This window comes from Hypomesus nipponensis, chromosome 4 (assembly GCF_054491055.1).
Source record: "Hypomesus nipponensis isolate SF chromosome 4, ASM5449105v1, whole genome shotgun sequence".
Lineage (NCBI taxonomy): Eukaryota > Metazoa > Chordata > Actinopteri > Osmeriformes > Osmeridae > Hypomesus > Hypomesus nipponensis.
Genome location: NC_140364.1, coordinates 3,003,744 through 3,029,867, shown reverse-complemented (window position 1 = coordinate 3,029,867; position 26,124 = coordinate 3,003,744). Strand labels below are relative to the sequence as shown.

At 51.2% G+C, this 26,124-nt stretch overlaps 3 protein-coding genes across 6 annotated transcripts; 2 read left to right on the top strand and 1 right to left on the bottom strand.

Annotated features, from left to right (window-relative positions):
• Nucleotides 1-147: 147 nt before the first annotated feature.
• On the bottom strand, nt 148-7,089 carry mindy1 (MINDY lysine 48 deubiquitinase 1). Its single transcript, XM_084695699.1, has 10 exons — nt 6,938-7,089; nt 4,843-6,541; nt 4,405-4,462; nt 4,036-4,100; nt 3,302-3,460; nt 3,050-3,152; nt 2,795-2,937; nt 2,516-2,710; nt 2,109-2,276; nt 148-1,989 (listed from the first exon to the last, which is right to left on the bottom strand). Exons 2-10 carry the CDS (start codon nt 5,617-5,619, stop codon nt 1,915-1,917), a joined length of 1,743 nt encoding a protein of 580 aa, XP_084551825.1. The 5' UTR covers nt 5,620-6,541; nt 6,938-7,089; the 3' UTR covers nt 148-1,914.
• Nucleotides 7,090-7,195: 106 nt separating this feature from the next.
• On the top strand, nt 7,196-19,298 carry LOC146295020 (exopolyphosphatase PRUNE1-like). Of its 3 annotated transcripts, XM_084695701.1 has the most exons (9): nt 7,196-7,281; nt 7,423-7,561; nt 13,758-13,865; nt 15,210-15,415; nt 16,028-16,212; nt 16,463-16,621; nt 16,882-16,976; nt 17,183-17,344; nt 17,524-19,298. In XM_084695701.1, exons 2-9 carry the CDS (start codon nt 7,523-7,525, stop codon nt 17,980-17,982), a joined length of 1,413 nt encoding a protein of 470 aa, XP_084551827.1. In that variant the 5' UTR covers nt 7,196-7,281; nt 7,423-7,522; the 3' UTR covers nt 17,983-19,298. The 3 variants fall into 3 exon arrangements, with proteins under 3 accessions (XP_084551827.1, XP_084551828.1, XP_084551826.1); XM_084695700.1 differs by having other exon boundaries at nt 7,225-7,561; XM_084695702.1 differs by lacking the exon at nt 13,758-13,865 and having other exon boundaries at nt 7,224-7,561.
• Nucleotides 19,299-20,234: 936 nt separating this feature from the next.
• Nucleotides 20,235-25,426, top strand: LOC146295019 (bcl-2/adenovirus E1B 19 kDa-interacting protein 2-like protein). Of its 2 annotated transcripts, XM_084695854.1 has the most exons (10): nt 20,235-20,455; nt 20,787-20,875; nt 21,058-21,137; nt 21,473-21,712; nt 21,974-22,186; nt 22,435-22,537; nt 23,545-23,676; nt 24,175-24,261; nt 24,370-24,468; nt 24,740-25,426. In XM_084695854.1, the coding sequence occupies exons 2-10, from the start codon at nt 20,832-20,834 to the stop codon at nt 24,762-24,764; spliced, it is 1,023 nt and encodes a 340-aa protein (XP_084551980.1). In that variant the 5' UTR covers nt 20,235-20,455; nt 20,787-20,831; the 3' UTR covers nt 24,765-25,426. The 2 variants fall into 2 exon arrangements, with proteins under 2 accessions (XP_084551980.1, XP_084551981.1); XM_084695855.1 differs by lacking the exon at nt 20,235-20,455 and having other exon boundaries at nt 20,814-20,875; nt 21,058-21,312.
• Nucleotides 25,427-26,124: the final 698 nt, after the last annotated feature.

The following is a 26,124-nucleotide window of genomic DNA, read 5'->3' as shown; positions in this document are numbered from 1 at the left end:
TTGTGGAGAGCAGACTAGTATCATGAAGACACAGACCTCCAGCTCAGAGCACAGCCTGTCAGTGTCATGAACCCACAACATCAAACAAAGCTGTTCTCTCTCTCTCACACACACACAGACACACCAAAAAGACCCCAGATCCCAGGATAGTTTCGATTTTCCTTTACTGACGTGGTGACATCATAACATTAAATACATACAAAGCAAAAATAGGTGGCGGCAATTAAGACTTGGCGATAAGTGGGTGTGGTCTAGTGTTGCTGTAAGCCCCTCCCCCTCCCATAAAGCCCCTCCCCTAAAGCTACTAATAAGGCCCAGCTGCCTTCCTCCTCAAGTGTGCACTTGTCCACTTTCTGTTGAATAGTGCAGGATTGCGGTTTGCATCCTTCCTGTGCTGGACGTGTACACTTTACAGTGTACTAGATCTGCTATACACTTCATTTGACAGTAAAGGTCCACAATTGCATCTTTATAACTGCTACAATCCTTCAACAACGACAATAATCACAAACACCCACAACAAAGCGTCGTGACTGAGCTAGCTGTCCTCACGACACTATGAAAACACCTCCCAGATCTCCGCTCTCTCTTGCATATTTACGAGGTGACCGACCGCCGCGCTCCCTCAGCCCGCCACACGGGGGCGACAGATCACCTTGCAGGACCCAACACCCCTTCAGCATGTACCCCCCCTCCCCCCCTTACGCATTATCAAAGTACTCTAGCATATTGATGCACTTTAGCATGTTAAAATCCACTTGCAGATCATCTTTATGTGTTAAAGTACTTTTACCCCCCCGGTAATTTAGATGTGTTAAAGCACTTTAGCAGGGCACTGGGTGCATCCCTCAGGTGGTGGTGGAGGGGGGGGTAGGAGTGGGGGTTGGAGGGGGGGGGGGGCAGGAATGTTGACATAGTAGATCCCTCCTGGACAGGACAGCTCCTCTTCTTAAACCCTGACTGGACCGGGGCAGCCCTGACTGACACGAGCCAGACAGGGCTGATGGACTGGGACCTCGAGGGTGGAGCGGGAGAGAGGGGGTGGGGAGGGATGGGGGTGGAGTTGGGTGGAATGGTGGGAGTGTGATCGACAGGGTGGGTGAGGCATTGAGAAGGTGACATGGAGTGGACAGGGTGGGGGGGGGGGGGGGGTAGAGAGAGGGGGAGGGTGTTGGTGAGATTGGTTGTGCTCCAATATTGAACCCAACAAGCGTGAGCGTCTCCACCTTCTTAGCACGCTTGTGAGCAGAGAGGCATCCAGGCCCCAGGAGAGGGTGACATCAGATCCAGGCTCCAGCACCGCCATCCTGGCCCACATCCCCCCGGTCTCTCCCTCACACCGCCAGCACTCAAGGTCTCCTGAAGCCTGACGTACATCCAGCTAGCCTGGTGACTGACTGACTGCCTGGTTACTGACTGCCTGGTTACCAACTGCCTGGTCACAGACTACCTGGTGACTGACTGACTGCCTGGTTACTGACTGCCTGGTTACCAACTGCCTGGTCACAGACTACCTGGTGACTGACTGACTGCCTGGTTACTGACTGCCTGGTTACCAACTGCCTGGTCACAGACTACCTGCTGACAGACTGACTGCCTGGTTACTGATTGCCTGGTTACCAACTGCCTGGTCACAGACTAACTGGTTACAGACTGACTGCCTGGTTACTGACTTCCTGGTTACCAACTGCCTAGTCACAGACTGACTACATAGCGACAGACTGACTGCATAGTGACAGACTGACTGCCTGGTTACTGACTGCCTGGTAAAAGACTAACTGGTGGCAGACGGCCTGGTTACAGACTGGTTGCTGGGCAGCAAAGGACAGGACTGAGCATGCCTGGGCGGGGCTGGTAAGGGGGGGGGGGGGGGCAGTGTGAGGCGGAGGGGTGAGGAGAGAGGGGTGAGGAGGTCTATAGTATGACACAGTCCGAGTCCTTCTCTCGTCTTCTCGATCCTCCCTGTTGACCCGAAGCTTGACCTCTGACCTGGAAGGGAAAACAGACAAACAACCGTGTCGACACCAGTGACGGCATGGTAGCGGAGCGGGGCCGGTCTAGTGTGCGCGTCAGGGAGGTGTCTGTGTTGGGCCGAGACATGTCTTCACCTGCTGTGTGTGGGGCTGGGAGGGGCCCTGCTGCTCCTGCTGCTGCTGCTGCTGCTGCTGCTGCTGTTGGTACTCCTCCTCCTGCAGCTGGCGAGCTAGCTCCAGGTCACTGAGGGGCCCCGGGGCCTCTCCCTGGGCCTGCTGGAGAGACATGGCTACCAGGTAATCCTGGACACACACACACACACAGGTACGCACACACGCACAAACCAACACCCAGACACACACACACACACACGCATACAAAACAGGCAAGCACACACACACACACAGCCACACAAAGTGGCACGCGCACACACACACACACACACACAAAGAGAACCAAAGAACAAAGACTGGTGTTATTGTCCTTCTCCTTTTCACTGCTGTCCCATTAGCATTAGCGTCACTGTAGCCTGTAGCCTGACCTGGTCGATCTGCCTCTGCTGCTGCTGCGGGCTGGGCAGGGAGACGGGCGGGGCCAGGGGCCGCTGGGGGGGGTGGCAGAGGCGGAAGTCGGAGTCGCAGAAGTTCCCGTCCCCCTCCACGTTGTGGAGGCTCTCCCACACCAGCCCCTCCTCCTGCAGGAAGCCCTGGTCCGTCACCAGTAGGTACAGGTGACCCTGAGGGCCGGGGGGGGCAGAGGTCAAGGGTGCTGACGCACAAACACACCCACCAGGAACACACACAGACACACACACACACACCTTGTGCTTGATCATGGTGCTGAAGTGGTTGTTCCTGAAGAAGACGGAGATCTCCCCCTCGGAGGCGGTGGCGTTGAGCTCACACAGGCCGTGGTACGACAGCTGGGTGGCCGTGGACTCCAGGAACTGCTCCGACACCAGACCTGGGGACACGGGGTCACAGTGGGGGGGGGGGGTCGGGGGTCACGGTGGATTAGGGAAGGGTCAGAAGGATTTGGGTCAGGACAGGGTCAGGGTTCAAAGGCGAAAGGTCACCTTCACTGACGCGGTTACTGTCTGTTGAGTGTTTGTAGTCAATGATCTTCTCCACCAGCTGGTTATAGCTCAGCTTCCCCACAGCTGACACCATCTCTGGACTCTGAGGAGAGACAAGAAGATACAGTATTATTACTCTAGAGGACATTTACTGTGAAAAGACAAGAAAGGACTGTTAAATGGGAAAATACTTGTAGTGGGACTTTTATTGTGGAAATCCCTCAGGAGGACTCTTATTGTGAAAGCTCGTACCTGTGGGTCAACCAGCCAGCCGTGGTACAGCGGGATGTTGAGCAAGTCAAACACAATGCATTCTGGGGTGTACTCGAAGTCAGTAACGCCTGTGAAACGCACGTTGACATCCAGACCTGTTGACAGTTTGGGAAGGACTGCCATGGCATCACTCATGTTCTGGAACACACACACACCCCAGGTTAACACACACACACCCCAGGGCACACACACACACCCCAGGGCACATACACACACACACAGAGACATTATTAGAGGATACACATACTTTATAAGGATAAGTGGTTTTATGTTGGTCGTGCACAGGGAGTAGGTGGGTAACACTGCTAAGTTTGAAAATACCGGAAATACTGTTTGTCTTATCACCTTCACCCACACAATTTCTACCTCCCTTTCTCTCCCTCATCCTCCATTTATATATATATATATATATATATATATATATATATATATATATATATATATATATATATATATATATATATATATATATATATATATATATATATATATATATATATATATATATATATATATATATATATATATCCCTCTCTCCTCCCCTCTTCTCTTTCTCGACCTCTCCTTCTCTCATGTCTCCTAATGTCTCTTCTTCCCTTCTGACCTTCTCACTTTCTCTCACCCCCCCCTTCTCTCTCTCCCTCTGGTTGATTCCGGTCCTATTAACAGCAGAGTAAACAGCCGCTGGTCTGGAGTGTTTATGTGTTAAATACCTGCTGGAAGTTCAGCTCCATGCCTTCTGCCTTCTCTCTGGGCTTGACAGATAACACACATTCTCCTGTCACACACACACACACACAAATACACACTGTTAGAAATTAAGCATTAACCTCAAATGCACACTAACCCCAGTCAGGAATGTGGACTCCTTATCTTACAGCTGTTGCTATCAGTTTAGTATCAAAAGTGTGTGGTTAATGCACACGAGGCATGTTTCCTTCGGCTGAGTCAACCGTGACAGAACTGAGCATCCTGCGGCCTAACCCCAGAGTGAGTCAGAGCCAAGACAACGCACTCCTTCTACTGTTACAGAGACCACATGGGAGTCAAGACAACCCAGGCCTCCATCTCCGCTCCCTCACCTAGGTGGGCCATCAGGTCCTCTGTGGTGATTACTTCTGTCTGGGCAGGTAGCTTTGCCTGGGAACAGAGCACAGTACACGTCAATCCGAGGATAGAGGTGTGTTGATTCAAGCTATGTTCCACACCCAAACCACTAACCTCACAGCTTAAATAACTATCTGACAACACTTAGTTTGGGCCAGTCTGATACTAGTGATGTTTACATACGCTAAGGATAAGGTGAAAATGTTAGTGAGAATACATGATAAAGCGTGCATTAAGAAAAGTGTGGTACTGCTAATGTTTGATTGTGCTAACAGTAATGCACGATAAAGTGTATGTCGATGTATTCTACTGATAATGTGTCTCATAATGGTAGCATGCTAATGTTAACGATAACCTGTGATCATGTGTCTGATAATTGTGGCGAGCGCTAATGCTAATGCGAGTGAGCATACCTTCCACCTGAGGAACAGGGTATTCATGATGGCCAGCAGGGGGCAGGGCCCGTTCTCGCTCTGCGTGATGATGGGCGTCTTCTTCTCCTTCCACGTGATCCACTTCACAAAATAGTAGGCAGGCGCCGCAGGCTCGGGCTCCGGGGCAGCTGTGGCACCCCCTGTGGCCGGTGGGGGAACTGCAGGGGCGGAGGTGAACCCAGGTCCAGCCCCCGTCAGGGCTTCTTCCTCCCCCAGGCAGGGAGCGTCTGCGGAGGGGGAGCGCCCCTCCACGCCCAGGGCTGAGTAGGAGGAGGACAGGGGTTCGTCCAGGGAGTTCCCAGGGGTGATGTCCGAGAGCTCCAGGCTAGGGATGGAGAAGGAGGCGGAGTCGGAGGACGGGCCCAGGTCCTGTGAGCCTCCGAGCGTGGTCTGGGACTGGGAGCGCTCCTCCTCCTCCACCCCCTTCTTCTCTTCCTCCTGGGGTGCGCCGTTTTCAGACACGGGAGTTGTTGTTTCCTTGGCTGGAGTGGGAGTTGTAGTTTCCTGGGCTGGAGTTGTAGTTTCCCCAGGTTTACCCGGGCCCTCCGCCTCCACCAGAGGGGTTTTAGAGGCCGGGGGAAGTTTGACTGGGTTTTCGTAACCCGGGAGATCCACCAAGGAGGTGGAGTCTTCCGTCGCCGTGGAGACTGCTGGTGGAAGGCTTCCGTCTTTGGCCTGGGTGGATGCCAGTTGAAGGTCCTCTTTGCACACGCTCAGTAACTCCCCACCCACTCTACCATTGCTGGCGTCTGACATCCTGACCGTAGCACTTAGTTGTCCAGAGATTAAAAATTAAGGCCAAGTCGGCTTCAAAGACTACCCTCTGAGAGCGAAGAAAAGGCTGCAAAAACACCCAAAACAAACGTCTCGCAGAGCCCGTTACACGAGATTAGTGGCGTTTGGGAGGTGACCTGGCAGTGTCGGACAGGGTTTTTACCTTGAGGGAGCGCTGTTTCTGTCACTGCTGCATTCCTGAGGAGCTCCCTTGTTTGGCAGAGCAAGGGCAGGACAGGGGTGACTTGACTTTCGCTACTTCTGGGAGTCACATTAGACAGAGGCTTGTACAAAGGACTTCATAAAAAGGCCCATTTGCTCTCAAGTCAAGTTTGGGATCCCAGGTGACAGAGCTCTCTTTTTGACAGAGAGACTCAAGATTCACTGCATATACAAAAACAGGTTTGTGACAGAAAAAAGTAGGTATTCCAGAAATATTATCACAAAATATCAGCCTTCAACGAGACAAGGCAGACTTTCCGTGTTCATGTTACAGGAAGAAGGTAGGTAGGTTTGAATATGCTTAAAGCTCCCAGTCAAATAATATCGTTCAGTAGCTTCAGGCAACACAACAACCAGAGTGAACAACCATAAACATGGAATCGGCCAAATGGTGTTTGACCTTAGTCTCTTGCCAACTACGCAGTGTCTTCTGTTCAGAATCAAATAATGCCTCAGATGAATGTTAGATAGTGTCCGAGTTTGTTTCGTCAACGCACAGGTCACCGTACAGTGGTAGTCAGACTCTTCCCTTGGTTTTTACTTCGTGACAGTGATGACTAGGTAGGATTTCACCAGGTTGCGAACTGGTGAATGGTTAGGCTGAATTCTGCTTTGTCCGAAAATGAGAGCTAACTAACAAGAACGTACTTTTCGTGCGTGACCATATTCGGTGATAACAGACCTGTAATGAAAGGCACAACAAATTCAACAATGTAAAATTTACAAAAACGTGATTCTTAATGGTGATTACAGCTGGAAGTTACAATCCATGAACTAATTTCAATTATAAATTCAACGCCAGATCGTAGATATACATTTGCTTGACAAAACTACTGTAACAACAACATATAGCTAAAAATGTGTGCTACGAATTGTTAATGTAAACCATCCTGATGGAGCCAAACCTTACGAAAGAAACATGATGTTCCAACATTACTGATTAAGCAACAGCTGGCAAGATACCTCCCTGACTCAATAGTTTACATACTAGCTGGTACTAGGTTAGGTAAAGCTAGCTAGCTCTAGCTTCTGGGCTAGCCAGCTAGCTTAACGCTGATGCTGACAGAAAACAACTCACCATAAAGCCACTTCCGACACCGCAAATTACCCACTTGTTTGAAGACTCGCCTTGCTGTTAGCTAGGTTCATCAAGAATAACATACGCACAAAAAAAGGATCGGACTAACTAGTCCACGTTTTCAAGCTTCGCTGACAGACAGATGACCATGCTATTTACATTCCTCGTTCGTAACATCAAATGCGTGTACTCCACATCCGGAAACCACGGTGGGTAAACAATGATGTCACGACGTTTAACGGCCACTGCAAATGAGCGTGCACGTCGAGTCGTGATTACACTCATCCGATGGCTTTGAATCTACAACAGGGTTGGTCGTACGGACGTTAACGGTGCAACTACGGGTAGATTGTTTTGGGGATCAGTGGTTGTGACAATTTTGGGGGGAATATTCACCGGGGGGTGAACACGCCCACTTTTCACACATGATAGCTACAACAGCACCGCAGAAGACTCCGTCCCCCTCACCCTCTTCTCTCTCCCAGCTCTCACCCCGTTAGATATCTGTCAAGTTTCTGCAGAGGACACTCACCGAAAATAAAACTGTTATTCTGAATATCCCAAGCGTGTCCTGCTCAGGCGAAAATGGAGGAGTTTCTACAGAGTTGCAGTGCTGCAGTGAAGGTAAGGAGAGATGAAACATTAACACTTTGACAAGACTCGAATTGTACAGGAATCCCTTATATGACTTTAGCACCAGAAGGAGTACACTTAACACCGCGAGCGAGGGCTATCTGTCACGCGCCAGCCTTGGTGGGTTGCAAACACAAACTGAGAAGCCACAGTGGACGTGCGCATGCATTGTGCAATCTTGGAAAATAATTCTATGTATCCTTTTTTGCAAAGTATATCTTTGAAACTCATCTTACATATTTAGTTTTTTTACTTGTGTGCGCTTGAAAGGGAATACTTATAAAGCATCTTATTATGAATGTAGCATGGCTCGAGCTGAATGCTTAGGGCAACATCGGACTTGGAGCGCGCAGAAGTGCACCCTTCAGGGAGAAGTCAGCGCGAGGAACTAGGACACAGTAGTTGTCTTTTACCGCAGCTAATTGGGGGGGGTGGTTGGTAGGATGCAGAGAAAAGGCATGGAGAATGTCTCTGTGTTTGTGTGTGTGTCTGTCTGTGTGTGTGTGTGTGTGTGTGAGAGAGAGAGAGAGTGAGAAAGTAAGTGTGTGTGCTTGTGTGAGTGTCTGCTGTGTTTGCGTGTGCATTCAAGCAAGCCCACCAAGAATCCTTAGGAAATTGCAGCCTTGTAACAGCTGCCTGGGCCTCTCATGCTGTCTATACATTTCACTGCACTCCCCTTTACATCAGGGTCATGTGACTCGACACAGGCCTTGGGTGTTAATGATGTCACGTGGTAGGACTGTTAGATCTGAGAGACAGAATGAGAGTGAGACAGAGAAGGAGAGAGAGCGGCATGCAGGGGGAAAAGCCTCTTCCAAAGCTCTTGACATTTCATGGCATTTATACACATCCAGCTCATCACATTCTATTCCACCATGATGCATCCTCCATCCTTCCTGTCTTGGCAAGGGTGCAAGGCGTCTCCTACGAGGATGCATCCTTCGAGGAGTGACACTCTGCCAGCCTCCCTCTCTCTCCCAGGCAGACAGACAGACAGACAGACAGGCAGACAGACAGACAGACAGACAGACAGACAGGCAGGCAGGCAGGCAGGCAGGCAGGCAGGCAGGCAGGCAGGCAGGCAGGCAGGCAGGCAGGCAGGCAGGCAGGCAGGCAGGCAGGCAGGCAGGCAGGCAGGCAGGCAGGCAGGCAGGCAGGCAGGCAGGCAGGCAGGCAGGCAGGCAGGCAGGCAGGCAGGCAGGCAGGCAGGCAGGCAGGCAGGCAGGCAGGCAGGCAGGCAGGCAGGCAGGCAGGCAGGCAGGCAGGCAGGCAGGCAGGCAGGCAGGCAGGCAGGCAGGCAGGCAGGCAGGCAGGCAGGCAGGCAGGCAGGCAGGCAGGCAGGCAGGCAGGCAGGCAGGCAGGCAGGCAGGCAGGCAGGCAGGCAGGCAGGCAGGCAGGCAGGCAGGCAGGCAGGCAGGCAGGCAGGCAGGCAGGCAGGCAGGCAGGCAGGCAGGCAGGCAGGCAGGCAGGCAGGCAGGCAGGCAGGCAGGCAGGCAGGCAGGCAGGCAGGCAGGCAGGCAGGCAGGCAGGCAGGCAGGCAGGCAGGCAGGCAGGCAGGCAGGCAGGCAGGCAGGCAGGCAGGCAGGCAGGCAGGCAGGCAGGCAGGCAGGCAGGCAGGCAGGCAGGCAGGCAGGCAGGCAGGCAGGCAGGCAGGCAGGCAGGCAGGCAGGCAGGCAGGCAGGCAGGCAGGCAGGCAGGCAGGCAGGCAGGCAGGCAGGCAGGCAGGCAGGCAGGCAGGCAGGCAGGCAGGCAGGCAGGCAGGCAGGCAGGCAGGCAGGCAGGCAGGCAGGCAGGCAGGCAGGCAGGCAGGCAGGCAGGCAGGCAGGCAGGCAGGCAGGCAGGCAGGCAGGCAGGCAGGCAGGCAGGCAGGCAGGCAGGCAGGCAGGCAGGCAGGCAGGCAGGCAGGCAGGCAGGCAGGCAGGCAGGCAGGCAGGCAGGCAGGCAGGCAGGCAGGCAGGCAGGCTTGGATACTAGATTGATGTGGGGATGGGAATAGTGGGAGAGCATTTGTCTACATTTTCCTGCAAAGCAAGAGTTCCAATGTTCCAATCCCCCCTTAATGTCTCATTGGATAAAAGTGTGTGTTAAGTTAACAAATTATTATGACTGTACATTATTATTTGTAGTACTGTTTCTATGGGACGACTTCAGAACAATAATTGCTCTATAGTACCTGCTGTTTAGGTCACCTCTTGTAAAAAAAAAAAGAAAGAAGAAGCTTTATGAAGCCTTATTGGGAGCTCAATGAAGTCTTAACACACCATTACAAAGGCTGCAGACTGCTCTATGAAGCCTTTATGCTGCTCTACATAGTTTTGTATGAATTGTCTAGATAAGGGCAGCTCTATAAAACCCGGAGACGGTTCTATGAAGCATTACAACTGCTCTAGGAAGCCTTTATGGCAGCTCTAGGAAGCGTGTAGGATAGCACTACACAGCTCTGTAAAGGTCTATAAAAGTCAGGGTTCCAGAGCAGGTTTCTGGTTTCACAGTTGTTTTTCTCCATAGTACAGCCGTGGCCAAAAGTATTGGGAGCGACATACATTTAGTGTTTGCAAAGCTTGCCGGGCCTTGGCATAAAATGACTGCTGACATAATGTCACTAAGTCATATCATCAGCACAGGGGAAAGTGTGAACGAGTTCTAGCCAGGTGAAATCACTCTATCATTCTGACTGGAGTTTAAGAGCAGATTGACCGCTGTAAAAGAGGGGACTATTTGCATATATTGAACATTTTGAAATATGAAATGTGCCTTATTGTATTCCAATGTTCTATAGAAACATGTGAAAATGTTTCCTCAAATACTGAACCAGCAAACTTTGCAAAACACAACATTTGTCATTGCCAAAACGTATGGCCACAACTGTAGTCACTCTGTATAACCTCAAACTGTGAACTGAAAACAGACCAAATTCAGTCACTCGTTCTCTAATGATATGTACCTACTACCTAAATACTGTCTGTGCCAGACAGATAAACACTACCAGTCTGGGCTGTTTTGAAAGCCCTTAACTTTCCTGACTCATTCAGGATGATACAGCACTTTGTTGTTGAAATGTGAAGTGCTGTTTGCCCACTGGGAAGGCTCTCTACCTCTCCCCCCGCTGAGAGCTTTTAGCACTACTTAGCCCCTCTGTCCCCTCATAGTTTAAGTGCTGGTTTCACAAGCACAGCACTCAACTGAACAACCTCTTGTTATCCCTCCCTCCTAAACTGGGATTTACTTTTAGATAGGTCTTTAATGAATATTCTGTATTACCCTTCCTGTCATTGCTCATGCAGTTTTGCAGGCCCTGCTCCAATACTGTAGAAAAGCCTTCCTTCCTTCCTTCCTTCCTTCCTTCCTTCCTTCCTTCCTTCCTTCCTTCCTTCCTTCCTTCCTTCCTTCCTTCCTTCCTTCCTTCCTTCCTTCCTCCCTCCCTCCCTCCCTCCCTCCCTCCCTCCCTCCCTCCCTCCCTCCCTCCCTCCCTCCCTCCCTCCCTCCCTCCCTCCCTCCCTCCCTCCCTCCCTCCCACCCTCCCTCCCTCCCTCCCTCCCTCCCTCCCTCCCTCCCTCCCTCCCTCCCTCCCTCCCTCCCTCCCTCCCTCCCTCCCTCCCTCCCTCCCTCCCTCCCTCCCTCCCTCCCTCCCTCCCTCCCTCCCTCCCTCCCTCCCTCCCTCCCTTCTGTCCTCTGTCTGGCTTTTATCAGATGTTTCTGTGTGTTCCCTTATAAACCACTTGTTTGTGTCTGGGTCATCACACACACACACAGCAGGTCTCTGTATTCCTGGCCCGTCTCAATTTAGCCGCGACTGTTTTGCGTTAGAGCTTTCTTGCATGGACGACCACTCCCGATGTTGATCTGCAGGTTGCCCTTGGCAACGCGAGCGAGCTAACTTGTTGTCTTATCGCCAGGGCGAATCTCCATCCCAGCGGGCGGCAGAATGGCGTTCATTTCCCCCCCCCCCCTGACTATCTCTGGATCCAAATAAGGATATTAGGGACGGGAGAGATTTACTGTTGTCCTCCTCTCCCCTTCTCCTCTCCTCCTTTACTCTAAATCCCCACCTCCCCTCCTCTTCGGCTGTTTGAGCACCCCCACCTCCGTCCATCTGTCCGCTCATCCATCCATCCATCCAGAGAGGGATGAGAGACAACCGGAAGGGCAGGGCTGTGTTTACATCGACCACATAGAAGAAGACTATAAGAGGCACTTAGAGACAAAGAAGTATAGAGAGAGGGAGAAACAGATAGAGAAAAGGTTTGAGAGAGAGCCGAGAACAAAGGAGAGAGAGAAAGGGAAAACAAGAAGCGCGTCTTGTGTAAGCAGGATCATTGTTTCAGCGTGAGCGTTCCACCCGAGGGGTCGCAGAACCCAGAAGAGGGGTCTCCTTGATGTCTAGTACCCTTGCTTCACGCAAAGGTGCCGTGGCTGTACCACGGGCATGCCCTCTACACGGTCCCCTCCTGTACAAGAAGAGGCGATGGAGATCCCTCCTCCTGTCCTCCATGTCCCATTTTCATATTCCCTCCTCAGCCATCCCTCCATCCCTCCTCTCTTCCACCAGCCCAGTTCACACACAGCCGAGCTATTTCTGTGTGTCTGTATGTTTGCCCTTGTCCCTTAAAATGGCCACAGTAATATTGTACCGTAGAGTATTCTAGCTGTGAGAATACTACATTAGTAAACCCTTCAGCTGTGAGAGTACTACAATCATACTCCAGCTGTTGAGAAGCACAGTGTAGTATATCCAACAGACAAAGATCCGCCTGTCAGTTGAACTTACACTTCAGAGTTAATTATAGCCTAGCAAGCCAGCGACTCTCTCACACTCTCTCTCTCTCTCTCTCTCTCTCTCTCTCTCTCTCTCGCACTCTCTCTCTCTCTCTCTCTCTCTCTCTCGCACTCTCACTCTCACTCTCACTCTCACTCTCTCTATCTCTATCTCTCTCCCCCTCCTCTCTATCTCCCTCTTGATCTTTCTCTGTAGCTTGTCCTGTCCATTATTTCCCCCCCTGTCCCTCCATCCCTATCCTCCCTCCCCTCATCTCTGCTTTTCCCTTCCTTATTGTTCCCTTGCTCGTCCTATTTCCCTCGTCTTGCTCCCCTCCCTTGCTCCCCTCCCCTCCGTCATGCCTCACCAGGATCTGCTGGCTGCTAAGGCTGATGGGAGGTGACAGGGATGCTGGACATGGGGGAGGAGAGAGGCGGAGGAAAAGAGAGGAGAGCAGGGGAGAGCGGATAAGAGGAGGGGATGTTGTAGGCTAGGTGAAGAGATGAGAGGGAGGAAAGGAATTGAGAGAGCAGGAAGAGAGGAGTGGAAAAGAGAGGAGATATGAAATAAAGATTGAGGTTGATAGCCTGGTCAGCATTGATTGGGTAGTGTAGGTTAATCACAGTAGGGCTAAGATTGGGTTTGGCCTGGTTTGGTTTATCATGTTTTCTTCTTGTGTGCCCTTTGACCTTCTCCCTTCCTTTTTACCACTCCCACCCCTGCTTTCTCTCCCCTAAACACCCTCCGTCCCTCCTCCCTATCTCCTTCACCCTACCCCTCTCTCTTTCCTCACTCCCCTCTCTCTTTCCTCCCTGTCTCCTTCACCCTACCTCTCTCTCTTTCCTCACTCCCCTCTCTCTTTCCTCCTTATCTCCTTCACCCTACCTCTCTCTCTCTTTCTTCCCCATCTCCTTCACCCTACTTCTCTCTCTCTTTCCTCACTCCCCTTTCTCTTTCCTCCCTGTCTCCTTCACCCTACCTCTCTCTCTTTCCTCACTCCCCTCTCTCTTTCCTCCTTATCTCCTTCACCCTACCTCTCTCTCTCTTTCCTCCCCATCTCCTTCACCCTACTTCTCTCTCTCTTTCCTCACTCCCCTCTCTCTTTCCTCCCTATCTCCTTCACCCTACTTCTCTCTCTCTTTCCTCACTCCCCTCTCTCTTTCCTCCCTATCCACTTCACCCTACCTCTCTCTCTCTTTCCTCACTCCCCTCTCTCTTTCCTCCCTATCTCCTTCATCCTACCTCTCTCTTTCCTCACTCCCCTCTCTCTTTCCTCCCTATCTCCTTCACCCTACCTCTCTCTCTCTTTCCTCACTCCCCTCTCTCCTTCCTCCCTCCTCTCTCCTTCACCCTACCTCTCTCTCTCTTTCCTCACTCCCCTCTCTCCTTCCTCCCTCCTCTCTCCTTCTTCCCTCCCCCCTTCTCCTGCAGGGCAGTTCTCAGGACGGCTCTTCTGGGATCCACGTTGTCCTTGGCAGCGAGTCATGTGACCTGGACTCCATGGTGTCATCGCTGGCCTACGCCTACTTGCTGTTCCGTGTAAGACCGCTCCCTCCGCCGAACCTCAAGGTTCAGCCAATCACTGCTTCTCAACCCCCAGTTTCAGCCAATCGCCGACATGCAACCGTTTCAGTCCATCGTCTCTTAGGGACGAAAACGCAGCTCAAACTTTCAAATGGGCAACAAGCTGTGGTCAATTCAAACTACTCTCTGTCTGGGTGTGTCTTACATTCCAAAGATTACATTCAATTAAAATGAGACTCTGTGTGTGTGTGTGTGTGTGTGTGTGTGTGTGTGTGTGTGTGTGTGTGTGTGTGTGTGTGTGTATGTACCTCTGTCTCTGGTATACTGTGGGATGTGATCATGTAGAGCTATAAATAGTGGCTGTGGTTCACAGAAGGTCAGTGTTCGGAAGTACTGTGCTCCACACCATCTAGTCAGCTCTCACAGAACAACACACTGGCCTGGTCCCAAACCCAACAGTCTAGCTGTCTACACTGTTCTGGCCTAAACCCAAACTGAACAGCCCAGCTATCTACATGGCCCGGTCCCAAACCCAACAGTCTAGCTGTCTACACTGTTCTGGCCTAAACCCAAACTGAACAGCCCAGCTATCTACATGGCCCGGTCCCAAACCCAACAGTCTAGCTGTCTACACTGTTCTGGCCTAAACCCAAACTGAACAGCCCAGCTATCTACATGGCCCGGTCCCAAACCCAACAGTCCAGCCAAGCTTTTGTTGCTTCCCTTGTCTAGATGGCAGGTGAGGCTACAAGGGACGTGTCATTGCGGTCATATACCCCAGTGACAACAGAATCAACTTTATGCCCTGTGGATAGGTCTATTCCCCTTTCTCTCCCTCACCCCTCTCCACTGTCTCTCTTTACAAGCCCGCAACTGTCACTCTCTTCATCTCCTTTTCCACCCTTTCTCTCTCTCTCTCTCTTTCCTTCTCTTTCTATTCCCCCTCTCTCTCTCTTCTTTTCATCGCCGCATCGATCCAGTCGTCCTCCACCAGTCTTGGCTAGTCTGCTCTTCTTCTCTGCTCATGAAATATTCACACAGCGTCAGATACCCTAGAGCCCCACAGGGGAGGGGGAACGACAGACAGGTCGACAGACAGAGAGATAGGTAAAGAGCAGACAGACAGACAAACAGAGAGAGAGAGAGAGAGAGAGAGAGAGACATAGATAGGCAATGAGAGAGACAGTTGGCTGAGAGACAGGCAAAGAGACAGTTCTCCTGTCTACATCACCTTGATATCAGGTATCCTTCTCTCCTCCTCTGCTCCTCCTTCTGCTTTCCCCTCCTTTTTTAAACCTTTCCTCCATCGCCTTTCTCTTACACGTCAACAAACTTGACATCTTCTGTCGCCCCCCCCAGACCTCCCCCCGTCCCCATGGCACCCCCGTGGCGGTGATGAACATTCCGAGGGCGGAGTTTCCCCTGCGCTCCGACAGCGTCCTCCTGCTCAGGGAGGGCGGAGTCTCGCCGGACAGCTTGGTGTTCCGAGACCAGCTGGACCTGGCTCGTCTCCATGGAGACAGGCGCCTGGCGCTCACGCTGGTGGACCACAACGTTCTCCCCAGGTCAGAGGTCACCGGCGGACCTAGTGTCTATCCCTCTCTCTCTCTCTCTCTCTCTCTTCTGCCTCTCACTCTCTGTCTTCTTCCCTTTCTTTCGCTGTATCCCTCTCTCTCCCTCTCATCTGCATCTGTAGCACGTCAACTTCCTTTCTACCGTCTCTCCCCTGCCTCTTTCTCTCTCCCTCTCCTCTCTCTTTCTCTCCTCTCTCTTTCTCGCTCCTCTGTCTTTCTCCTCTCTTCTCTCTGTCTTTCTCTCTCTAGCCTCTATTTCTCCCTCCTCTCTCTTTCACTCTCTCCTCTTTCTCTTTGTCTCTCTCTCCTCTTTCTCTCTATCCTCTATTTTTCTCTCCTCGCTCTTTCTCTCTCCTCTCTCTTTCTCTCTCTCCTCTCTCTTTCTCTCTATCCTCTATTTCTCTCTGCTCTCTCTCTTTTTCTCTCTCCTTTCTCTCACTTTGTCTCTCTCCTTTCTCTCTCTTTCTCTCTCTATCCTCTCTTCCTCTCCAACAGACAGTATTTCCTCCTTCTCTCTCCTCCTTCCCTCTTTCTCTCTCTAACATACAGTATTTCCTCCTTCTCTCTCGTCCGTCTCTCTTCTCTCCCTCCCTCTCTCTCCAGGGCTGACAGGGATCTGGAGGCAGCCGTAGTCGAGGTTATCGACCACCACCACCTGGAGCGGACGCCCTCCACTTCCTGTCGGGTCGCCGTGGAAACGGTGGCTTCCTGCGCTACCTTGGTGACGGAGCGGATCCAGCTGCGAGTACCGGAGGTTCTGGACCCCCAGCTGGCCCTGCTGCTGTACGGTGAGGACAGAACTCATCAGCTGCCCCTACCGAGTGTTCAGATGGCGGATGTTGCCTGGCAACCAAAGCGCCCCGGAGACCAATAGGTGCAATGCAGCAATGGAAGCCTCCATCAAGTTCCGTGGAAACCAGCCCCTCATTGCTTTTTCGAATCCCCTTCCTGGGGCTTCCGGGAATGAATCTGTTCAGCACCAATCACAAAAGTTGTGAACTGCATTTCCCATAATGCACTGGGACTGTGTGCTTCCAGGTGCCATCCTGCTGGACTGTGTGAACATGGCGCCCGCGGCGGGCCAGGTGACAGCCAGGGACAGCCAGGCGGCTTGTTACCTGGAGACGCGCTTCCCAGACCTGCCACCGAGGGGCGCTCTCTTCCAGTCCCTGCAGAGCGCCAGGGCTGACTTCTCAGGTGAAGACGACCGGAGCACTGGTGCCTGGGATGCAGAGCCATGGAAAGAGACTCCTCTATGGCTCTGCTGGGATGTGGTTGTGGTTGTTATCCCTGCTAGGTCTCACACAAACTGTTGAGCTGGAACTCAACTCAAAACTCTGTCCTCAAACTAGGTCCACTGTGTGTGTGTGTGTGTGTATGTGTTGCCAGTATGTATTCAGCCTGTAGCTGTATCACTTGAGTATGTGTGTTTGTGTGTTTGTGTGTGTGTGTTGCAGGTCTGTCTACAGAGCAGATACTGATGAAGGACATGAAGAAGATCTCAGGGGAGGACCTGAATCTGGCCATCAGCACCGTCTACATGACCCTGGATGTATGTAACTTCCTGCTCCCTGTCTCTAGAGGAAGTTAGACCCGGTCCATTCTCCCGTCCTAGATCCATCAGCATTTACCAGCCAGTATTCACATATATGTCCTACACATCTTACATTGATGTTGTTGTTTATTGTTATTCACTTTTGGTTATGGTTTACTCCAGTTTACTGACGTAAACTTCAATTTGTTGTTGTGTAACCCTAGATGTTCCTTCAGAGGAGGAGCCTACAGCAGGAGCTTTGTGAGTTTTGCCACAAGCATCGCCTGGGCGCACTGGTCGCCATGACAATCTCCTTCCGTGAGGGCAGCAGCGAGCCGTGTCGCCAGCTGGCCGTGTACAGCGCCAGCACCCTCTACAGGGAGGAGGTGGGTACTGCAGTCTGCCTGTTCTGCCTGGAGGTCTGATGTGAAACCTAGACTTTGTTCTTACTGTTTCTTTTTAGACGAGGTTGTGAGTTCTTGCTGTTCTTGGTGGTGAGAGTTTTTGCCGTTTTAGGTTTTGTGTATTTGTTGTTTTATGCTACTGTTGTGTCTGTGTTCCTCAGGTGAGCCAAGCCTTGGAGCACGCCCAATCCCCGTCGCTCAGCCTATCACCAGTTAGCAGCCCTTATAAGGACGTAAAGGCCTATCACCAGGGCAACACCTTGGCCTCCCGTAAGAAGCTCCTCCCCTTCCTCAGAAACTTCCTGCATGAGTGGGACAGAAGGCAGGTGCATTATGGGGAGGTGGGGGAGGACCTCGACGACAACTTCGACCCATCGTCCTCCCCGGGCACGGACGGGGAGCTCCGCCCCCGCGTCTACTCCGCCTCCCGACACCACCGGCGCCGGCTGCAGGGAGCGGAGGATTGTGGGACGGAGGAGGAGCTGTGGGTCCCGCCCACGCCCATGAACAGCCTGGCGGAGGGGTGCCCCCTGGACGGAGGGCTGGGACGCCTCAACCACGACGCCATCTTGGAAAGGTTCAGTCGGCTGGGGCGGGGGGACGAGGAGGAGCAATCTTGAATCGAACAAACGTGGACGTCTGTATCTGACTCTCGTCAGGTCACTGGGAGCCTGCGACCGGGATGCTGACTCTTGTGAACAGCAGCGGGAACTAGGCCTTGTCGAGGGATTTCAGGGTTTTCCTCTTTGCTACCTTGACAAAGGGGTTGTCTGTTGGGTCCATCCATGCAAGGGTTCATCTCTACTCTCCATCTCTCCATGAGACACACAGCAGTGCTGGGGCATGGGGGCGCTCCCCTGGAGAGAACAGAAGATGGAGGGAGGTAGAGGAAGAGAGAGGTGAACTGAGAGAAAGGGAGGGAAGGAGAAAGTTGGGAGATATTTGACAGACTTATGCATGCAGTTGTTTGCTTTTTTGCGAGTCCGTTGATTCTGTTTATGTTTTTTACTGTTGTTTTTTTCCTCCCAAAGTGTCAATCAAAACACATATGTTCTGTTGAAGTGTTTCATGGGAGATGTAGTTTATGTGATCAATGCAATGGCCCAAGTGATGTCACTATCCTGCCTTCATCAGTTATCTTTTACGGTCACATACACATACATGCACATACACACACACACCCATACACACTTTCTCTCATTCACTTACACACACACACAAACACAGGTTCTTAAAAGTTGTACCTGGATGTTTCTTTCTCAACCAGTGTCCTTCTTGCAGATTTTGAATTCATGTCTTAAACCCAGAGTTTTTCCTTAGGAACACTTCCTTAGCAACCTCCTTCCTCATAAAAGCCATTGTCTTCTAACAGGTGTAACCATGAGACATGTCCTGAGTAGATATTAATTAATGTTGCCATGTCCTTCCAGGCATTGGTCCTTCCCATATTGCACGGCTGTTTCTCTGTCCCCTGTAAGATAACCAGGCCCCTCCCCCCTTCATCAGGCCCCACCTCCCTGTATTAGGCCCCGCCTCCTCTGCATCAGGCCCCACTTCCTTGTATTATGCCCCGCCTTCATCCATCAGGCCCCAACTCCTTATATCAGGCCCCTCAATTCTGATATTAGGGTCCCCATCCTTATATCAGGCCCCGCCTCCCTGTATCAGGCCCCACCTTCTTATATTTGGCCCCGCCTCTCTGTATCAAGCCCCATCTCCTTATATTAAGCCCCACCCCCCCCTGCTTGCACCCCTGCCTGTCTAAGGTCCCGCCCCCTGTCTAATGTCCCGCCCCCTGTCTCATGTCCCGCCCCCTGTCTCAGGTCCCGCCCCCTCTAGTATGCAATATGAGCAGTGCCTGCAGTCTGCACAGCCACCTGTATGAAGAGTCGACAAGACAATGAGCAGTTCTAATTAAAGAAGGGTTTATAAAGTGTCTCTTGGTCTCTGTCTTTCTGTCATCTCTTTCTGTGGCAGATTCAAACCAACACCCAACAGGAAGCCCCGTGTTCTGTGACCAGATACATATGTTAACGACACACACACATCTTGGTTTTATGTGGGGATTTCTGGCTTGTGAAAAGCCTCGAAAGAAAGGAAATTGGAAACGCCACCATAAGCTGACAGGCTTGGGGAGAACGGCATGCTCCCGAGGGCTGGAGGCTGCAGAGCTGGATGTGTTCTGATGAGTCTGTCTGCAGCCAACACCCCTACAGCCCTGACCGCTGGGCGTCATTTCACACAGGGCGTGGCCTACCACTGCTCCAACTGTACACCGTGAGTGAGTGTGTGTGTGTGTCTGTGTGTGTGTGTGTCCGCCCATCCCTAGTCATGCCCCTGCTTGCTCTGTGATTCCATCCCAGGGAGAGAGCGGAGCCGTCAGACTGGCTGAGTGAGTGAGCTCCAAAGGTCTTCCTGGAGCTGTTTATAGGAGCAACTCACGCGACCATCCAGTTCCGCTACCATACTAAGACATGGACTAGAATGTGGCTGTGGACAACAGGAAGAAAGGTTTTCCCCACTTCCTGTCCAGAACAGGACCCCTGTGACACTGTCCTCTTTGTCTGTCTTATCTGTCCTGAGTCAGACAACACGACTTCTCAGACACACCTACCTGGCTGATAATTGCCCCGTGTGTGTATTTAGTGTGTGTGGTGTTGACTATTATGGTCTGGTGTATTTCCCAACCAGGGGCCTAACAAAGCGCAGACAGAAGCGTGTTTCGAAATCATGCTTCCAAAGCATGTTTCCAGACGACGTTCCTGGAGCGTGTTCCTTGAACATGTGAACACATGCACGCCTCTCCCCCCGCGCCCCACCCCGCCCCCACCCAACTGGCAGCCCTTGTCCGGGACACGTTGCCGTGGTTACAGGGATAGGCCGGCGCGTGTTGACAGCGCAGCGCACCGCACCCCCGCCGTCAGGTGTGTCGCCCGTAACAGCTCGCCTGCTCAGCCGCCGTCCTCAGCCCGTCTGGATGGAAGCTTCTCTCTCACCTGCCTGAACACCAAGATCCAGAAGGCACGGTTTCCACAGAGACAAGACCTCCGTAGGGTAGGACCGGACAGACCCCACAGCCCGAAGCCCAGAGAGGTAAAACCACCACAGGTTTCATGTTCTCTACTGGAAGTCACATGGTTCCCAGTAGTGGATTGTGTCACTGCAATGTTGTGGTTTTTAATGTCCAAAAATACAGTAAGTTATTTCCTTAAGCTGTTAGAAATTGTTGAACCTTTGTAGATGACAGGAATTTGACACTGAAAACATATATGGCTGTGTTGTTGCTGTTGTTAAGCTTTGTGTCCGGAAGGTTCTAGACCACAGGAGTGTCTGAAACCTGTCTTCTCAGGGGAGAACATTGACACTTAGAGGCCACAAGGGGGCAGCAGAGATAGCGTCTCTGATTGTAAATAATGTTCTTTAGATCAGACACGAGAAGTACAACAATAGCGACAACCAAAGCGTCCCCATGGAGACCGGCGGAAAGGCCGAGCACGAGGAGGACACTTCCAGGTGAGAGGTCGATCCCCATAGCAACGTACCGGATCGCAAAGTTCCACTGACGTCAGATCAACTGAAAGAACTCAAACCAAAGACCGTGTTACGGTGATCAGTTCATGACACCGGCTGTAGTCTTGTGACATATCCTCTGATGACCAATGATCCTCTCTCTCTGCCGGTCCACACCTGCTCAGTGCTACCTCCAGTACGTCAGATGAAGACTTGTCAGATGAGACCTCGGAGAGGAGCACCAGGGCAGCAGGGGAGAAGCCAGGTAGTGACCCGTAGTCTGGCCGTCTGACCTCCAGAACCCCTGACGTCTGCTCATATTCGTCTATGGAAAAACATGTTTGTATCTCAAGTGAAGATTTGATGGCATAGCAGACCGACGAAGTGTCAGCGTTAAAAAAGACATCAGCCACAAGGGAAAACGTAAACAGTCTGTGTCGGTAAATAAACCAATAAGACAAACTGTTGGTGGTTTCGTCCACGCTAGCCTTGATCTGAGGTCAAATAAATACAAATGAATATTCAATTACACAGAGGGAAGGTAAATATTGATGATGTCATGGCATGAAGCCCAGATGAACACTGATGATGTCATTGTAGCCCCTCCCAATAGCCTTGCGCTGGGGTCAGAACCCAGGAAGCGCCGCCTGATGGCCCCGGCTCTCAGCCTATCACTGGGCAGGAGTGAGTCTGTCGTCTCGGAAGAATTCCTGTCTGCCGCCATTTCACCCTCCATCGACGAGGAAGAAGACCTCGGGTTGGACCTCGACCTGGACGCCATGGAAACGCCCTCGGACAGCGAGTCCCTCCACTTCCCCTCCCATGACCTGGACCTGGAGGGTGAGAGGGGGGGTGGGGAGGGGTCAGAGGTCAGAGGTCAGTCTGGATAAAGGCCAGACTCTGTTCCCGACCTCTTTTCCTCATGGACATTTGATCAGACATGGACCATCATCATGAACTCCTCTTCCTCTCCTTCTCCACCTCTTCCTCTTTCCTCCTCTTCTCCTCCTCCTGTCCTCCTCTTCCTGCTCCCAATCTCCCGCTCCTCCACCTCTTCCTCTCCTTCACCTCTGCCCCTCAACCTCTCCTCCTCCCCTCCAGATGACTTCCACAGGCTGGGCGTGGCAACGGCTCGTCCCAGGGTGCGTTCGCCGGTGGCGGGGCCGGAGGGCTCTGGGGTGGGGTCCCTGGAGCAGGACCAGACTGACAGCCAGGGCACCAGGTGGCGCTGTTTCACCACGGGAGAGCCTCCTCAGAAGAACCGGGTCAACATGAGCGTCCTGGAGCCCTACCTGAGGGTGCTATCCCACGGAGGTCAGCACTGGGTCCTAGTGCCCTACCGTTTCACAGCAGGGCTGGGTCTGGCCTATACTGTTGGCCCTGGGGCGGCAGGGGTGATGAGTGTGTGTGTGTGTGTGTTTCTTTGTGTTTGTCTGTCTAGCTGTGTGTTTGTTGGTGTGTGTTGTGTCTGGGCTAGATCAGAATACACAACAAACCTTCACTCTCCAGAACCAGGAGTGTCCTGTCCACCTCTCACATGTTCCCTCTGGGTTGCCCTCAAGGTTACCACGAAGACGGGCCAGATGACATCATCGTCTTCTCCTCCTGCTATCTCCCCGACAACAGCGTAGAGAACTACCAGTACGTCATGGATAACCTCTTCAGGTACGCCTCGCTCTCTTTCTCGCTCTCTGTTTCTCTCTCTACTTCCCTTTCTGTTTTGCTCTCTTTCACTACCTCTCTCTCTCTTTATCTCTCGTTATCTCTATCCTCACACACACACACACACAAAACACAACCACTAATAGTATATTAATGATTAACAGACTAGTTTCCAGATATAAATGTACAGCCGTGGCCATAAGTTTTGGCAATGGCAAATGTTGTGTTTTGCTGGTTTGCTGGTTCAGTATTTGAGGAAAATGTTTTCACGTGTTTCTATAGAATACTGGAATACAATAAGGCACATTTCATATTTTTTAAAGCATTTTCTTCTACATTTTCAATACATGTAGAAGAGGGCAAATAGTCCCCTCTTTTACAGCGGTCAATCTGCTCTTAAACTCCAGTCAGAATGATAGAGTGATTTCACCTGGCTAGAACTAGTTCACACTTTCCCCTGTGCTGATGATATGACTTAGTGACATTATGTCAGCAGTCATTTTATGCCAAGGCCCAGCAAGCTTTGCAAACACAAAATATATGTCGCTCCCAACACTTTTGGCCACGGCTGTAATCAAAATATCAGATTTGAATCCCAGTGTCCTGGATTTAGAGATGTACATGGTTCTAATCTCTGTGGGTCTTATTATGTGATAGAAATGGTTTGACAACACATTCAGCAATAACATTAAATTAAAGTTGACTACCATGTTACTGCATAGCAGCACTTTATTTTGGGGGTTTTGGAGGATTTGGGGCTAAATTGGTCTTTCCAGGGGGAAGTGCATGTTAACACTCCTCTTCTATTAATGTGGATCTTCAACTGCCTCTTCACAACATCCACTTACCCCTTACACCCCTCCCAGAAACTCTGCCTACTTACACTTTTGTAATGATCTAAACCGCTAACACTGAATACCTTTTAATCACATTTCAATTCCTATGTAGCTACAATGTTGTTATTATACAGGTGTATTGTTGTGTGGTTACATGACATCTAACGGTTGCAGGTACGTGATTGGCACATTGGAGCTCATGGTGTCTCAGGATTACGTCATCGTCTACCTGTGTGCTCTGACCCAGAGGAACAAGCTGCCCGCCATTGGCTGGCTCAGAGAATGCTACAACGCCATCGACCGCAGGTAGGATCTCATTGGACGGCTGAGGGACAAGGTAGGCTGTGATTGGTTGGCTGTATCCATCGAGAGGAGGCTTGATGTGACTGGCATTGGGTCAGAGACAAGGACATATGCTCTGATTGGCTGACGCAAGGTTTGCTTAGTTGTCTAAACAACTTCCTGTCTGTTGTCTGAGAGGCCCCTGGAGGATGGGGAGGGTGAACACTTACTCAGCGTTTTGGATGAGGTCACACAGGCAGTTAGGGAAGAAGAAGTTCCTTAGAAGGAGGAACCTCTGACAGACTGACTGACAGTGTGTGTGTGTGTGGAGCATGTGTGTATCTGTGCAGTGTAGGTATGTCTCTGTGTGAGTGTATGTGGTATCTGTGTGTGGAGTGTGGAGTGTATGTATGTAGTGTGTATATGTCAGTGTGTGTAGTGTGTCTGTAGTGTGTGTAATGTGTGTGTGTAATGTGTGTAGTGGGTGTGTGCTGCTACTCAGCATTTCTTGGATGTTCCCAGGCTCAGGAAGAACTTGAAAGCTCTCTATGTGGTACATCCCACCTGGTACATCAAGGCCCTCATCACCATCATCAAACCCTTCCTCAGGTCTGGACCACCACTATCACCATCACCACCACCACCGTCACCGTCATCATTATCATGCATCTGTATTATTCTGTCAGTCGGCTCATACGTCTCTTCTTCTCTCCTCAGCTCCAAGTTCAGCAGGAAGCTCCATTTCGTCTCCAGTCTGGAGGATCTCTCCCAGCACGTCCCCACAGAGGGGCTGCAGATCCCAGACGGTGTCCGACAGTGAGTCTCCCTCCTTCCCTCCCCCTCCTCCTCCCTTCCTCCGTCTCTCTGTTTGTATCTAGATTATCCCCAACTGCTAAGACCCAACCCTAACCTAGATTAACCCTAACCCTGTTCCCCAAATCCCAACCATAACCCCTTAGCCCTAACCCCAAACCCCACCCCTAAAACATGACCCTAACACAAGACCCAACCACTAACCCCTGACCCTAAAGTTAGGGTTTAACCTTAACCCCTGAACCCTAACAGGCTGTGCTCTCTGCTCTTTCAGGTTTGATAAAAGCATGAGCAGGTGATGCTGGACACCCGTCCAATCAGGAGCAGTCACACAAAATGGTAGATGGAATCGCCCACATCTGACAGCCAATCAGATGGCAGGACACATGGCCGACAACCAGTATCATAAGTCCAATGTCTACAGGGGCTGCCCCTCCTACTTTCAGCTAGCACTGAGAAGACCCCTCCACCCTCGCTTCAAACATTCATATTTATATAAGTTCCAATATGGCTGTCGTTACCATGGCATTGGCCTGGCAGACTAAACAGGTTCCAACCTGAGGTTCCTCTTGTTCCTACCCGGTAAGAGTCTGATAAGAGATGCGGAAACAGCCCATATGTTGTTTGGTTCAGGAGCACTTTCCTGGCAGTTCTGTCGTTGTTGTGTCATGTTCTATCTTTTTCATCTTCTGATATCTGTTATCTTCAGACTGAATGTGATAGACAGTTCCTTGTTTGGGCAACTGACGACCCATTTTTTTCTTTTCTACGGTCTCTTTTCTACGGTCTCTCCATCACAGTCTTTCTTTTGATCAGTCTGTCTTTTACGGTCTCTGTACTACTCACCAGAGGAGGGAGCTGCATTTCAGTTCCTTGTAAAGGCGTCTTGCAAACAGAGATAACTTATCTCAATGTGATTAAGCTGTCTAAAAAATAAATGTTTAATAAACGGTCCACTCTTTGTAGTCTAACACTGTTTCATGAGAGTCACCCTTTGGAAACATTACATAACTTGTGAATCCAAGAGATATGTTTTTTTTTTTACATATCTATCTGTTTGTTCCACTCCATGTTTAGGGAAAGGTTGTGCTGGCGTACCACATTAGCGTTCACAATTTATTTATTTTTCTTCAACAAATACGCTGTTGTTTGTATATTTTAGTATTGAAAGTGTGTGTCCTCCGAAGAGGGGGGAGGGTGGTGGGCATAAACGAAAAGAACGAGAAATACTATCTTCCTTCTCACAGACGTCTTTATCGTCCTTGTGTTTATGTCTCGGACAACAAACAACTGGAAATAAAATCCCAGCCTCTTCTCCGATGAAGTGGCCTATGAATAGCGACCTGTTCCTTGGTAAGCGGTTACAGCTTATGAATTAATGCCTTTGTTTGGTCCTGCACTGTACGTCACAGGCTGGAGCTGGTGCTTGGTCGCCACACACACACACACACACACACGCACGCGTTGTTTTTCCAGAGTGTGTGAAAATGGATTGTTGTTGTTGTGAGGTGCTCTGGGAGGAATGAGGAGTGGCTGTTTGGCTCGCCTCGCTCTTCATAACGAGAAGGGAGCGAGGGGGAGACGGCGGGGGGGGGGGGTATGGATGAAGGGGGAGTGGGTGAGAGGGGGATGGAGCGAGAGGGGGAGAAGACAGAGACT